Source organism: Nelumbo lutea, chromosome 3, assembly GCF_056320005.1.
Source record: "Nelumbo lutea isolate HS-2025 chromosome 3, American lotus-T2T, whole genome shotgun sequence".
Classification (NCBI taxonomy): Eukaryota; Viridiplantae; Streptophyta; class Magnoliopsida; order Proteales; family Nelumbonaceae; genus Nelumbo; species Nelumbo lutea.
This window is the reverse complement of record NC_142686.1, coordinates 26579711-26595189: the sequence shown is the minus strand read 5'-3', so window position 1 is coordinate 26595189 and position 15479 is coordinate 26579711. Positions and strand designations below refer to the sequence as shown.

The following is a 15479-nucleotide window of genomic DNA, read 5'->3' as shown; positions in this document are numbered from 1 at the left end:
AGGAGCCTCAAGTTCCAGGCCACACGCCGGAGGATCTACCTACGGAGCCCCCGAGGTGGTTCAGCATGAAGCGGCCGGGGCGCCTTACGTTGAGACTACTCACACGGGTGCTCCCACCTACTCCAGTGCTCATGCTCACTCTAGGTCTGCTCATACGCGGGTTGGGCCCTCGGGTTCGGGAGCTCAAGGGGAGTTCAAGAGCGTGTTGTCCCGAACTATGCTCTTCAGAAGAGTAGGGAGGCTACTTTCCCCGAGGAGATCGGGGCATGGACCGATCTTCCTTTGAATCAGGTCGCCTGCCGTGCTGTAACTCATGCAATGGTGGAAAGTCAGATTTCGTCTGCCTTCTTCATTTTCTATCCTTCTTGCTGTTGTCGCTCACTTGTTTCTTTTGGTAGGTGAATTCTTCTATTCATGCCTTAGCAGCCCAGGTGGAGAGGAGCTCGCGACAGGCGCGAGTTGCTGAGGCGGCTGCTCATGCTGCCGAAGAGGCTTTCTGTGCCGCAGTGGCGAATACCCGAGCTGCTGAGGTGGCTGCTTATGTTGTCGATAATATGCCCGACTTTTCCCGAACTGATTTTTTGTCGAACTGATAATATGCCAATCTGTTTCTTGCCCGGGTTATTGTACTCGCGTGACCTGTTTCGGCCCTAAGGCTCGTGTAGCGAACTGATTTTTTGCCGAGCTGATAATATGCTCGAATTTTCTTTGTTTCTTATGCCGAGGTTCCTCTTGTTGGCTCTGGATCATGGCCCTAAGGCCCTTGTAGCAATTTCGTCCACTTCGCTTGGTGGTTTATGGGTAGTATCGCCTTAAGTTAACAATGTTCCATGATCAGGGTACTTGTTTGCCTTTTAAGGTTTCGAGCTCGTATGCCCCCCCGAGCGCTCTCTTTACTTTATAGGTTCCTTCCCAATTTGGTCCAAGTTTGCCCATCGGGTTCGGGCACCATAATCTTACGAAGGACCAGGTCGCCGACTCGGTAACTTCGCTGCTTTACTCTAGCGTTGTAGTATCGAGCTACCTGCTGCTGGTAGGCCACTATCCGGATGTGTGCGAGGTCCCTTACCTCATCCAGTAGGTAAAGGTTGGTACGTAACTCATCTCTGTTTGTCTGATCGTCATATGTTTCTAGTCGCAATGTTGGTATTTCAATTTCCGTTGGGATTATTGCTTCAGTGTCGTAGGTGAGGTTGAAGGGGGTTTCTCTCGTGGCGGTTTTTTCTGTAGTTCAGTGAGCCCATAAAACACTTGGTAGCTCTTCTGCCCACAATCCCTTAGCTCGATCAAGACGTGCTTTCAGTCCGCGTAGGATGACTCTATTCATTACTTATGTCTGACCGTTTGCCTGTGGGTGCACGACTGATGTGAAGTTCTGCCGAATCCACATGTTCTGGCACCACTCTAGGAACTTGATATCCTCGAATTGCTTGCCATTGTCGGAGATCAGTACCCGAAGTAACCCGAAGCGACATACTATGTCCTTCCAAAAGAAGTTCTGTATGTTTCGGGCCGTAATTGTTGCCAGAGGTTTGGCTTCTATCCACTTTGTGAAGTAATCTACTGTCACCACTAGGAATTTTCTCCCACTTGTTGCTGGCGGGAATGGCCCCACGAGGTCGATGCCCCATTGTGCAAAGGGCCATGGGTTGGCGAGGTATTTGAGGTCGGAAGCAGGCTGATGGTGGATATTGGCGTGCTTCTAACACTTGTCGCATTTTCTGACGAGCTCGACGGCTTCTTGCGTATTCCAATTTTGTGCCACCCAGGCCGCATAAGACTATTCCAGCCCCGCTGTCTTGCTGGTTCGAGGAACCATCTACGTGAAGGATCCAAGACTCCTCATCCCAGTTCGCATTTGGCCTGACCAGGAGAGAAGCCACACTAGCTGCTACTTCACGGGGTTCAGAATCTATTGGCCTGGGAGCTCCGGGTTCACCCGAACTGGGGACCTCGGGCTCAACCTGTTGAGGGGCTTCAAGGCTGAAAGTGCACTCGGTGATAAAATCTGCTAAGGCTTGAGCCTTAATTGCGGTCCTTGGTTTGTACTAGAGATCGTACTCGTTGAGTTCGATGGCCCACTTTGTCAGCCGATCGGAGACCTCGGGCTTCAGCAAGACTTGTCTTAGGGGTTTCTTAGTTAAGACGACGACGGTGTGAGCTTGGAAGTACGGGCGGAGTTTTCGAGCTGAAATCACCAGTGCGTACGCTATTTTTTCTATCTGCGGGTATCTCGTCTCTGCTCCCTGCAGAATTTTACTAACGTAATAGACGGGCCACTGGACCCGATCTACTTCCTTTACTAGTACCGAACTGACCACCTCGTCGCTCGCCGAGAGGTACAGTTCTAAGACCTCGCCCTCCTCGGGTTTGGCTAAGGTTGGCATAGTGGCGGGTTAGGTTTTTAGCTCGTCGAACGCGAGCTGGCAATCTCGGGTCCATTCGAACCCTTTGCCTTTGATTGCCTTAAAGAAAGGCAGACAGTGGTCTGCCGATTTGGACATGAAGCGGCTCAGAGCGGCTATGTGTCCGTTTAGCCTTTGAACTTCTTTTACTTTCTGGGGTGGTCTCATATCAAGGATAGCCTTTATTTTGTCTGGGTTGGCCTCAATACCCCGCCGGTTGACAATGTGCCCTAGAAACTTACTCGAGGTGACACCGAAGACACACTTGTTTGGGTTTAGTCTCATTTTATATTGACACAGAATTTGGAAGACAGAATCCAAGTCTTTTATTAATTCCTGCGAGAACTGTGTTTTGACGACCATGTCGTCTACATAACATTCTACTTTCGTGCCGATTAAGGGCCGAAAAAGCTTATTTACATGTCTTTGGAAGGTTGCCCCAGCATTCTTTAGTCTGAAGGGCATGACCTTGTAACAGTACAGGCCGAACTCGGTTATGAAGCAGGTTTTTTCTTCGTCGGACTGGTCCATCTTGATTTGGTTGTAGCCTGAGTATGCGTCCAGGAAGCTTAGCAGCTCATGTCCCAAGGTCGCGTCCACTAGATGGTCAATTCGGGGCAGGGGGAAGCAGTCTTTTGGGCAAGCTCGGTTCAGGTCGGTGTAGTCGACGCACATGCACCACTTGCCGTTAGCTTTTTTCACCAGCACTGGATTGGCTACCCAGCTCAGGTAATGAACTTCCCTTAAGAAGTTTGCTACGAGGAGCTTTTCGACTTCTTCGTTGACCGCCCTCCAGTGCTCCGGGACTAAGTTGTGTTTCTTCTGTCAAATGGGTTTGACTACAGGGTCAGTGTTAAGCTTGTGAGTTATAAGGCCAGGGTCAATACCGGGCATATCCGCCGCTGACCATGCAAAAATATCTAAATTTTGAAGTAAGAAACTCACCAGCTTAGTTCGCAAAGGCTCCTTGATGGAAGCACCGATCTGTAGTGTTTGCACCGGATCTGGAGCCGAGGTCAGGACTGCAACTATTTCCTTAGTGGGTGAAGCTCGTTCCTCACCCTGCTTCGCAGGCCGCTCCAGTTCGAGGTCGTCGGTTGCCTTGGTTTTTCCCTTTAGGGCGGCAACATAGCATTTGTGGGACTCAAGTTGGAGACCACTGCACGCAGAATATGCGTAATTGGTCGCCCTATTATGGCGTTGAATGGGGAGGAGGTCGCAACCACCAGGAAATCGTGGTTGAGTCTTACCGCGCACGGCCATGTGTCGACTTCCACAGGTACTATTATCTTCTCCAGGGGCCTGACTTCCTCTCCGCTGAAGCCCACCAGAGGAGTGTGCGCGGGTTTCAACTCGCTTTTCTGCAACTGTAATTGGTCGAATGCCGATTTGAATAGAATGTCCACCGAACTGCCTGAGTCCACAAGTACGCACCGGACTTCGAAGTCGCTGATCCTTAGTTTTATGACGAGCGCGTCGTTGTGGGGATAGTGAACACCTCTCGCGTCGTCTTCTATAAAAAAGATCGGTTCTTCTGTCTTCAGCCTCTTGGGAGGGTTCTGCTCCTCTTGGGCTGCCTCGCGAACTGTCGTCCGTGCTGCTGCCGAAGTGCAACCTGCCACCACCGAACCGCCCACTATCACCTGGATGGTTCCCCAAACTGGTCTCTCTTTTGGGGGAGGTCGCTGCAAGGCTTCGGGCTGTCTGTTGCTCGACTCGGGGACATCCTTCCCGTGTTCCCCTTGCCGACTTGCTTTATTACTACTGTCATTATGTACAAAATTTCTCAAGTACCCGCGACAGATGAGTCCCTCTATCTCATCGCGGAGATTATTACATTGCTCGGTATTATGACCGTGATCTTTATGAAAACTACAGTATAGATTTTTGTTCTTTTCGTTTGGGTTGCTCTTTAGGCGAGGTGGCCACTTTACGTAGGGAGCGTCCTTGATCGTCATCAAGATCTCGGTCCGCCTTGTGTTCAACGGCGTGTAATCCATCCGAAACTGCTAAGGGAGCTCGGGACGGCTGGCTTGGCTTTGCCTCTCGGGTCTGGCTTCTTCTGTCGTCGGGATTGGAGGGCTCGCCTTCGGTTCTCTGGTTGATCTCTTCCTCTGTTCTCATAAACTTGTCCGCAAGTTTGAGGAAGTCGACTATAGCTGCTGGCTGACTGGCCACCATGTGCCATTTGAATTCTTTGTGTGTCACCCCTCTTTTGGCCGCAACGAGGGATCTACAAGCATGCTTCATTGAACCACTTGATGTAGCACCGGATGCGTTCTCCCTCTCTTTGGATTACCTCGAAGATACTTTCCTCGGTTCTGGGGCACCTCTTGCTGGTAACAAAGCGTGCGGTGAAGATCTGCACGAACTGGGCCCAGCTTCTTATTGACCCGAAAGCTAGGTTCCGGTACTAGGTGCAGACCACCCCTCTAAAGGTGGTGGTGAAGGCCACGCACATGCATGACTCGCTGGCCCTAGCGAGGTGCATTTGTGACTGGAATGCGTCGACGTGGTCGTTGGGGTCAAAGGACTCATCATACTTGTCAAGAGATGGAAGTTTGAAGTCTCGGGGCAGGGGGACTGCCAGAAGTTCTGATGAAAGGGGGGAAGGAACTGAGAGAATTGGGATGGTTTTTACCTCGTCCGAGCTCGTCTCTTCCTTGCCTCTAAGCTTGGGTCGGACATGGGTAGCAGTTAGGCGACTTCGCCGGTGACTTCTTTGAGCGGGCCTGGTGTTGGCGCTGTTGGCCTCCGTATTGCCGAGCTTGGTGGGCCCGGACTGTTGGCCTACTGCTAGGGCACTGAACCGGTTCTCCGTGAGTGGGAACTCGGGCCTGGAGCGCCGAGGTGACTTTGTGGGCGTGGTTCCTAACCCACCTGCAAGCTGCGAGGCAGGGGCAATTTTTCTTTGCTTTCGGCCTGGGGACGAGGCCTGGCTATTTGGGTGGTTCTGGGGTCGGGAAGCTTCTCCTTGGTGAGGTCGTCCACCTTGAGGGGAGGCCTTGACCGGCTTCAAAACAGGGTGCCAGGGGGGCAGTGACTGGTTTAAGGGTAGCTGAGGGAACTACTGCTGATAATGCTGTTGGGAAAGGTGGTGCAGTACCTGGTGTTGCTGGAGTTGGTGCTGCTGGAATTACTGCATTTGGGCTTGCATCGCCCGCATGCATTGCATTAGATCGTCCAGCTGGTTCTGGCGGGTTGCCAGTGGGACAGCAGTTGGTTCAGCGAAGTTCGTTTCAATAGGGAGTGGAAGAGGGATGTTCAACGAAGGAGGGTTCAGGGGCGCCACTGCTCGTGGCACATTCAAACTGGGGATCCCATCCACTGAAAGAGGGATAGAGAACTTCCCAATGCACACCGCGGGAACATGGAGTTGTTCTCCGGTGGTGGCCGTTTCTGTTCCACGTCTGACACTGTTGGAGGAGGCCATGGGTGTTGGAGTTTTTGAAAGAAGGGTAGGTAAGAGAGATTTAGAGGGAGGCTTTTAGAAGCGTTTCCCATAGACGGTGCCAATTGATGGAGCGCAATCTGGCCGGTCTTAGCTGTCAATGATTTCGCCTTTGAGCTGGAGCGATAGGGAGTCTGAAATGGGAAAGATGAGGGAACTCCGGGGGGAACCCGGTGAGATAACTCCGAAGCTCAAGCTAGTATTCTATCAAAGGCAAAGTATAGACCAGATGGCGCAAAGTTCACATACCTTGTTGTTGGGGGTAGGGGGCCTTTTATAACCACTTTGCGCATTCGCTCCGAAGCCCTTGTTAAGTCGGGTATGATTACCCTTGCATCTGTCAGTTCGGGTGTCGTCCTTTCTACTGGGACAGAACTGTCACTGCCTTTTGTCGGAACCATCTCTGTAACTGGAGATGGCGGTGTCAGGAGGCGGTGGCAGGTGGCCGTTTGGAGTGCGGCCGTCAAGCATCAGATCCCAAGTCAGTCAGGTGCGACGCCCTTGGGTACGGACTTCCTCGGTGTCAGGCATAGTACGGTTTGTTTGGTTTTGGTGTCCTGAGGGCAATGTGGAGTGGTGAGCGAGGCGAAGTCTTGAGTTCGGAGGTATGTCCTGTATTGCTATAGGGCAGGCCAGTTCGGATTACTGTCTGGTTTGGGGCTGAAGGGTGAGTTTGGGCTCCTAGTAGGGAGTTCGGACCTCTGGTAGGGGAGTTCGGTCAGCCGGTTTCTCCCTTTGGTGCTCACGCCTTAGGTGTGCTTTTGTGCCGAGCTATTGCCTTTGCCACGTGTTGCGTAACTGTGAGGTCGGGCCAAATCTTCCTTCATCACAACCAATATACATATATTTCTATATACTTTGTATATTATATAGATTATATATATTTTATATTTTCTATATATTATAAATTAAGAAATATTCATTATATATGTAAATATATATTTATAATATATAATATATTATTTATTATTTAAAATATAATATTATATAAATAATTTTAAATTTTTATTAAATATTTATATATCTTTTTATAATATATATTGTAAATATAAAAAACTAAAAAATCAATGAACTTAACTGACTGTTAATTAAACCGATTAACTGATTGGCTTCTGTTCGATTTCAATTACCGATTTTCCAAAAACCAGTAATACTTATTCGGTTTCAAATAGGCCCACGGAACCGTGAACACCCCTAACAACAAGGGAAAGAAGTTTCCAAATTGGGCAAGTGAGAAGCTTGCTATACGAATCCTTTGTTTTTTACGATGTTGTGGTTGGTTTTATTTTATAAGCACGGGGATACTTGGCTCTTCCAAAAATTGTGAAAACTTCAATGCCCATCACTTTATATTACTCTTTGAATTCCTAAAATAAAAAAAAAACCAAATTATTTTTTCTTGTAAAAATCTATAATAGATTCCAGTTGGGTTTTGGGTGGTTTGAGCTTGAACTCAACTAAAAAACTTGGAGATCAAAACTTCCACTGGAGGTCGATTGAGTTTTGAATTTCACACGTAAACTCGAGTCAAGTCTTTGCTCGCGAGCTATTCGAGCTTGACTAGGCTAATTTTAAATAAATTCCTATTAAAAATTATAAATAAATTATTATTTAAAATTTTATAAATAAAAATATCAGAAAATTTAATTATAAATTTATTTATTTATATTATATATATATATTAATATTAAAAGACTCGACTAACTACCAGCGACTTCATATTGATGTAAAGTGTTGTGGATCATCATTAAAATAAAATTTAGTGGCTCAAAAGCCAAAATTTTTATTTTTTCTCGCTCTTACAATTGAATTCTTATATGTGTCTATGAACTTCTACAAAATATGTCTACACCCTCAATGTAGATTCTACATAATTACACATAACCTAATCCCACAAGATGCATTTTCTGCTCAAGAACTCTTGAAGCCATGGGATGGGAAAATCAGCAAAACACCCTCCCCGAGAAAAAAAAAAACTTGCTTGATTAGCACTTTTACTCGACTTGGAAAAACATTTCACCTGCTTTGTATGTTTTCCCCTGCCAAATCTACAAACTCACTTGAAGTTGAAGGGCCAATCGTTCTGGGGCACGGCATTTCTGCAAACCAGGGTAACCATGGTTATTTGGGGTCTTTTAAGTAAACCCCCACCATCCTACCATGGATATGTCAGATAGAGTTGACTGAATCGTCGCTGGCTTCACTGTCACTGCTACTGCTTCCACTTCCACTACTGCTCCCACTGCTACCACTCCTGCTGCTTTCGCTTGAACTTGAAGTCTGTTCATCTCTTTCTTCGGCATTCACCTGGGCCCTCAGGGCTTCTGCGGCATTAGGGCCTTTATCTGCCTCATCATCACTGACATCCACATTTGCGATCTCATCATCTGTGTCATTCTGATTGATGCCTAGTCTAGTTTTGGCAAGTCGTTCAGCAGCATTCCCTTTGTTTGGTGTTGTGCTGCCATCCTCATCATCACTAACTATTTCCAGGTGTTCCTCTAGGTCTGGTGATTCAGCTGATGGATTTGGTGGAGCAGATGGATGATCAACTGCCATCCTACCCGTAGGTTTTACACCTGGTAAATGGAAAGTAAAAGAATGATTGATCCCCGTAAAGGCACATGCAGGAATAAATGGTGGTCACATAGTTGCAGTCATATTGATTTTCAACAGCCTCTATAGACTTCTTATTTATTTATTTTGAAAAAGGTAAAGTAAATTTTCAACATGCTCTATAGACTTGTATTGTAACAATTATGAATTTGTAGTTCATTCCACTTCAAGTCATGGTGCATACAGAAGATGCTAAAACAACAAGGGGCATTCTTTTTTTGGATTTTGAGAGGGGGGAAAGTTGGTTAATGGGATTTGGTTCCCATTGACCAAGAATCCCATGTTCTTTTTTCAGATTTGTGTGGGGAGCAGGGGAAGTTTATTTTCCTGGATATCACTTACCCGGGTAAGTGATAACCATCTCCTAAGTGGGTGAATAACTTTCTCACATAGGGGGAAAGTTGCCAACACTTGAATGAGACAAGAATGCCCCTTTTTATAATTGATTTTTATGGCTAAAATGAGCATTGCCTTATTTACCTGAGAAATAAAAGAACATGGGTATGCACTTACCCGGGTAAGTGCTTCCCAGGAAAAACTTACCCAGGTAAGTAACTTACCGAAAAGTGAATGGGGCCTAAGAAGGTTCTACTTTCCATTTATTACTGATTCAAGCATGGTTAGTTGCTCATCCAGTTGGATATGTCTCTTGTAGTTGACCCAACTCAGACAAAATAAATTTGTGCTGTATTAATTATGTTTCAAAACCAAATATCTGAAAGCCCAGTTGAGAAGTTCTATGGGACTTGAATTTATCTCTAATCCAAAACACCCATAGGTGAGACAGATTAAAGCTGTTTTAGTTCCAGCATCCACACAACATCTGAAAGCTTGCTTGTTTTGTCTCAAAAGACCCAAATATTAGATAATTAATTCTTCCTTCCAAATGGTTGGCATTGTATCATATTATTTCTACATTGACAAAAAAGATCAAGTAATATTAGATAATTGATTCTTCTTCTAGAAGGATGACAACAAGAAAAACCCTGGAATACTTGTGAGGTGAGAAGCTTCTGTAAGGAGCAATTAGAATTTCTTATCTGTTTTTTTTTCCTGGTATTGTGCAAGCATTTCCAGTTAGGCTAAAACAGGCATCGGAAGAGAGTGCATTGATTTAAGTACAGGGAGGACATTAGCATTATTCTCTGAACCTATTGGCATGGGCAACCCTCTAAAAGCTGAGGTAATGGCATTGCTACGAGGATTGAAGATAGCCAAGCAACTACGAATGAGGCAAATTGAGGTTGAAGGGGATTCCAAGGTGATCATCTCTTGGGCTAATAACAATAGAACTACTCCGTGGACCTTCAAACAAGTGATAAGGGAAGTGGAAAAGGTTGCAAGGGAGATAGAAGCAGAATTCAAATGGGTTAGAAGGAGTGCAAATGGGCTAGCTGATTATCTTGCTAAACAAGGGGCTTTGAGGCTACAACTGTTTTGGGCTGCATTGTAAAAGGGACAGAAATATGTATTCGTGTGGGACTTATTGTTCCATACACATTGTTGTAAAACTTCTTAAATCCAATTTCAAATGAAAGTTTCCTTTGATGATAAAAAAAAAGTCAAGAAAGGTAAACAAAGAGGGAAAAGCCTAGCTCTTAGGCAAATCAGTTAGTTAATTCTTATACTAATGTTTGCTAGCATTATCAATAGCCTATTCCTTTAATCCAATGTTTTAAAACATGGAGGCGTAGTCCCTGGCTCAGACTTTCCCTTTGTTTCCTTTTCTTTATTTCCTTTCTTTTCTTTTCTTTCTTTCTTTCATACTGTATGACAGTATGAGGCATGCATGAGGTGTACCAGAGGCAATACAGCCTCATGCAAAAGGTGTCTGAAGCATACACATCAGAGGCATCAATGCCTCCAGCATGTGCCTCAGAGTGTTTTGAGGGCACCTTGCTGGAGGCATGCTGTATGCCTCCCATGTCTTTTAAAACATTGATTTAATCTTTTTTTTTTCAACTCTCCGATGCTAAGTGTAAACCTTTAAAGAAGAGAACATCTAAAGATAAGGATGAAGGTAACCTTACAAACTACATAGTATGATATTTCAAAATGAACAAGGATATTGCCAGGTCAGAAATGTCAATGTCAAAGGCCATGTCATCATAAAACTAAAGGAAAATGAACAAATAGCAAACTATAAGGTTATCAAATCAGAAATGCTATTACTGAATTCATATAAGAAAGGAAGACAAACCTGGGCTATCAGAATTGCCAATGTCAATTCGTTCCACCTCAATCTGTTTCAACCCATATGAAAACAAAAGAAGCTTCCAATAATCAGTATATAATTCAGTAGATGTTTTCTACCAAAACATAAAATTATGGAATAATAAAAAAAAAAAGATGTGCCTTTTTTTCAATCCTCATCATAAAATCATGGAATGAAGCAAAACAAAGAATTGAGCTCTCTAGGAGGATTTAAAATTCAAAAAAGGATGAGTTTTTAATTGTATACCAATGTTTAAGTTAGCAATAAGCTATGCAGCATAGGTTGCAAACATAGAATGGAAGGAGACCCATTGGGAGAGTGACGGAATCCTATGTTACCCAAATACGGCAAAGGCACAGCTGGATACAGTAACATACACAAATTTTACACTACAACTGAAGTGTCTGAGACAAAATAGCACCCTTGTACCGGTATCTGGGCATAATAGATTATTACATGCCATGCTACAGGTCACCGCGTTTCAAAACAAGAAAAGCATATCACTGGATTAGCTTAAGCAAACTAAGGGGCTAGTTAATTTTATATTGGGTAATGGTCCTTAGTATTTCTGCTCTACATTTACATTGTTCTAAATCTACTGGAGGTATTTGTAGAGGTGCAAGTCAGGTTTGCGATTGGAAGATTTTACACTGTATCAGGCTCGTGTTTTCATGCTAAGCTCATTCAAAGTTTAACAAAATCCCAACCTGAGTCCGCCCAAGTTGCACTCCTAGGTATTTGTTAGGAAGACATACATGTTGATAGTTCTACAGCAAACACAAAGGAAAAAAGTGAACCACAGTCCACTGAAAATTCCAGCTCAATGCTATGAAAATCATTAGATTTCTTTGATTGATAGGTAGAGCATTCAACTTCTTAAGTGGAAAATAAGCACCACTCTAGAGTGCATAATTTAGAGCCAAAGTACCTTCAACCAACAGGTAGAAATGCAATGCAACAAGATATTAAGCCCAGGAATGAACTTCTCCACAAAAAAAATGCACAGATTAATTTTGTACAAACTAACATGAATGGATAGCTAGTATGGATTGGTAAAGAGTAGATATGGATCCCAGAGGCACCAGATGCAAGTGACGAGAAAGAACTGAATGAAGGTATGCCATCAACGATTGTGTATTCTAGAAAAACAGTAATATTGGTATAGCAATAAAGTGAATAGCCACTCAAATGATGGCAAATCTGCTACTAAAGGAGACTTGGGAATGGCGGAATGCCTGAGATGAAGATGCACTTATTTATTCTTGATTCTTTCTAAATCCATTTGCTACAGTCTAACAAAATAAAGAGTAGCAATTTAAGAATACTCAAGAGCAGTACCATTACTCAAGAAATGCAAAATCAAATTAAATGTGACAGAAGCCCTTAGACTAATCACTCTGCTTGGTATCGGTGTTGATGTTTTTGGCTTTCAAATTACCCTTTTAACATTAAATAATTGGATTTACAACCCTAAAATCCCAAATACTCACCTGCACTGGAGGAGCTATACTTTTACTGAGAGGCTGCGATTTTGCTGGCTTTCCGTGAGGGGGAGAACGAGATTCTGCAGCTGGTCCAACCGAAGTGACTACCGACGCAGCAGCCACTGCTGCAGACTCTCCAGGTTGCCGGAGCCTCAACCGCTTCACCGCTCGATGCAGCCGCTCTAACCGGAAGGTCTCGCCATCGAAGAACAACGCTCCATCATTCTCCTTGTAATCTTCGCTGCTGCCCTCGAAGGTCACTTTGGGTTTTCCAGGTTGATTGTTATGAAATTCTACAGTGATCCTATTTTCCTTGTTCTTGTGGAGAGATCCAGGGTGGCTCTTGGGAATGGCGAGCAAAGCCCTCTGGAGTTCATCGACTCTTCTTCTTTCCTCCAAACAAAACGCACCAACTGTTTTTAGAATTCATAATTTCCGAAGAACAACGACATGGGCTCAATCGCTGAAATATCAAGCCAGAAAAGCTTCCATTAGATGTTCTGGAAACACCAACCACGCTCTACGGACTTGCAAGAATTGCAAAACCCAGTTCGATCCGTTGCTCAATCACCCTCGAGCCTGCCGATTCCACACCGCTCACTTCGGTGGTAAGAATCACCTGAACAATTTTCTCTTCAGCGGCTGTTTTGATTTATTTTTCTTTGTGGTAACGGCTTTTGTATCTTTGCTTATGATTCTGGTGTAGTGGTGTTCGGAATTATGACCATTTCTACTTTTTGAGTATTCACATTTCACGGAGAAGAAAAATTGCACCTTTTTATCATTGCCGATAATTCATGGAGAAGAATTGTTGACTTGAATCCACCTGTGTGTTGTCCATTTCCATGTATTGTTGCCACTAATCTTGGTCGTCTAGTGGTCTGGGGTTCCCCTCAGAGTTGTCATCGTAGTTGATGAAGAGGATTTTGTACTTGCCAGGGTTCCATAACAAACTCCCTGTATCCACAAAATTCTCCTCCTCCTCCTCCTTACGGACTTACTCTCATGTCACAGCCCTTTCTACTTCGTCTCATGCAGAATTCCAACAGCGTCAGCTCCCACTTCTTTTTCAGGTATGCTCAAGATCAAGATCCCTTGATGCGACAAAATGTCTCCATGCACTCACCATCACCATGGGTACAAACCAACCCGTATTTGTTAACAACAACCTTGTGTCGTTGTACGCGTCACTTGGTGAATTACCAATTGCACGGAATCTATTTGAGAGAATGCCTGAACGCAATGCTGTGTCGTACAATACAATCATTACTGCTCATACCAGGAATGGCCTCGGAGAGGAAGCTTGGGAGCTCTTCTCTCAAATGATGGCATCTGAATTTGGCCCAACTCAATATACATTTGGCAGTCTCTTGTCTTTGCCTTCATTGGATCTTCAACAAGGGTTTCAATTGCAGTCATTGATTCTAAAGACTGGATTGATTTGTGCTGATGCTTTCTCGGGAACTGCATTGTTGGGTCTGTTTGGGAGGCATGGAAGCTTGGAAGAAGCATCTAAATTGTTTGAGGAAATGCCTAGGCGGAACATAGTAACTTGGAATTCCTTAATATCTGCATTCAGCCAATGGGGGTCTGCAGAAGATTCTATGATTTTGTTCCGTGAACTCCTGAGCAAAAATATTATTCCATCAGAATATTCATTCGTTGGTGTTTTGTCTGGTGTTGGAAGGGTAACAGACTTTAACTCTGGAGAACAAATACATGGTTTAGTAATTAAATTTGGTTCGATCTTTTACCCTTCTGTAGCTAATTCCCTCCTAAGTATGTATGTGAAATGTTATGGCACATGCCTTGCTGCAAAAGTGTTTGAGGATGTATTATTTCGGGATGTGGTTTCATGGAATGTAATTATTGGGGCATTTATTGGGGATAAAAGGCCAGAGAAAGCTTTAGAACTCTTTTTGACAATGATTTTGCAAGGGTTCTTGCCAAGCCAGACTACATTTGTAAATGCTATTTGTTCTTGCAGCAATTTTCAGATCCCAATATATGGTAAGTTCATCCATGCAAAGACCATCAAGAACAATTTCAAATGTGATGTTTTTGTGGGCACTGCATTGGTTGATTTCTACATGAAATACAATGCCTTGGAAGAGGCCCATATTTGCTTTGATGAGGTCTATGAGAAAAATATGGTGTCTTGGAATGCTTTGATCTCAGGTTATGCACATAATAACTCTCCTGTTGCAGTTAATATACTGCAAACAATGCTTTATTTGGGTTACCAGCCTAACGAATTTTCATTTTCAGTAGTCCTCAAGGTAACCACAATTCTAGAGCTGCGGCAACTTCACTGTTTGATAATAAGATTGGGTTACCTTCAGAACCAGTATGTGTTGAGCTCACTTATTGCATCCTATGCTGCCAATGGTCTAATTTCTGATGCCTTGACTTTTGCCACAACATCAATTATGCCATTGCCTGTTGTTCCTTCTAATATCATTGCTGGCATTTACAATAGATGTGGCCAATATATAGAAACACAAAAATGGCTTTCTCAAATTGATGAACTAGATATTGTATCTTGGAATATTTTCAGTTCATGCATGGGAAAAGTAACCAAGTTTTGGTGTATGTCATTTCTGTATACAGAGTTACATTTCCATTAGGAAATATAATAGGGACCTGGAGCAATACTGAGGGCTGATTCTTGCTAAGAGAGGCATATCATAGAGCATTGACGCCTGCCATCTTTTCTAGGCAACCCTCTGGCCTCTTCTTTGTGTCCAATTACCTGAAGAACAACATTGAGCCTTGAGAAAATAGGGCTTGTATCTATTCATCAAAAAGGGTCTGGGGTGCATATGATTGCCGAAACCCTCTGGTACATGTCTCCAGACCAAGGTTAGTGGTGCCACACCAACTTCATTGTATGTTGGCATCCTCATTGTGAAAAATTATAGTGGTTTCTTTAATTAATTGCAACAGAATTTAAATTTTTTTTAGAATCTTGATATTACTAAGATCACATTAATGGTGTACAAAACCTAAATTAATAATAAAATAACTAACATACCTCTTTGGGTCGATTCCAAGAATGCTGTCAAGAATCTTGATTTGGTTCTTTCCTGTAGCCTTGCATGTGTCCAGCCTCCAAAATAGTCCACACGAACAAGAAGCTGATCAAAGTTTCTTATCACCACCTCTCTTGAAGTTTGAACAAGGAGAATAAGGAAGAAGAAGAAGAAGAAGGGGGAGGGGGTGGCTCCTTTGGGTTGTGCTAGAAATCTCTTCGTATTAGGGTATTGAGTCGTTCTTGTTTTTGCTTGCTTAAACCCTAGGACTGCCCC

The 15479-nt window shown here is 44.0% G+C and overlaps 2 protein-coding genes across 2 annotated transcripts; one reads left to right on the top strand and one right to left on the bottom strand.

Annotated features, from left to right (window-relative positions):
• Positions 1-7603: 7603 nt before the first annotated feature.
• LOC148863794 (uncharacterized) lies at positions 7604-12591 on the bottom strand (the record flags this gene model as incomplete). The annotated part of the gene is made up of 3 exons (XM_088976283.1): positions 7604-8435; positions 10673-10715; positions 12178-12591. Coding segments are annotated over 3 exons (867 nt in total), but the record flags the coding sequence as incomplete, so codon positions are not given.
• A 47-nt stretch (positions 12592-12638) lies between these two features.
• LOC148863793 (Pentatricopeptide repeat (PPR) superfamily protein) lies at positions 12639-14798 on the top strand (the record flags this gene model as incomplete). The annotated part of the gene is made up of 2 exons (XM_088976282.1): positions 12639-12779; positions 13245-14798. Coding segments are annotated over 2 exons (1695 nt in total), but the record flags the coding sequence as incomplete, so codon positions are not given.
• Positions 14799-15479: the final 681 nt, after the last annotated feature.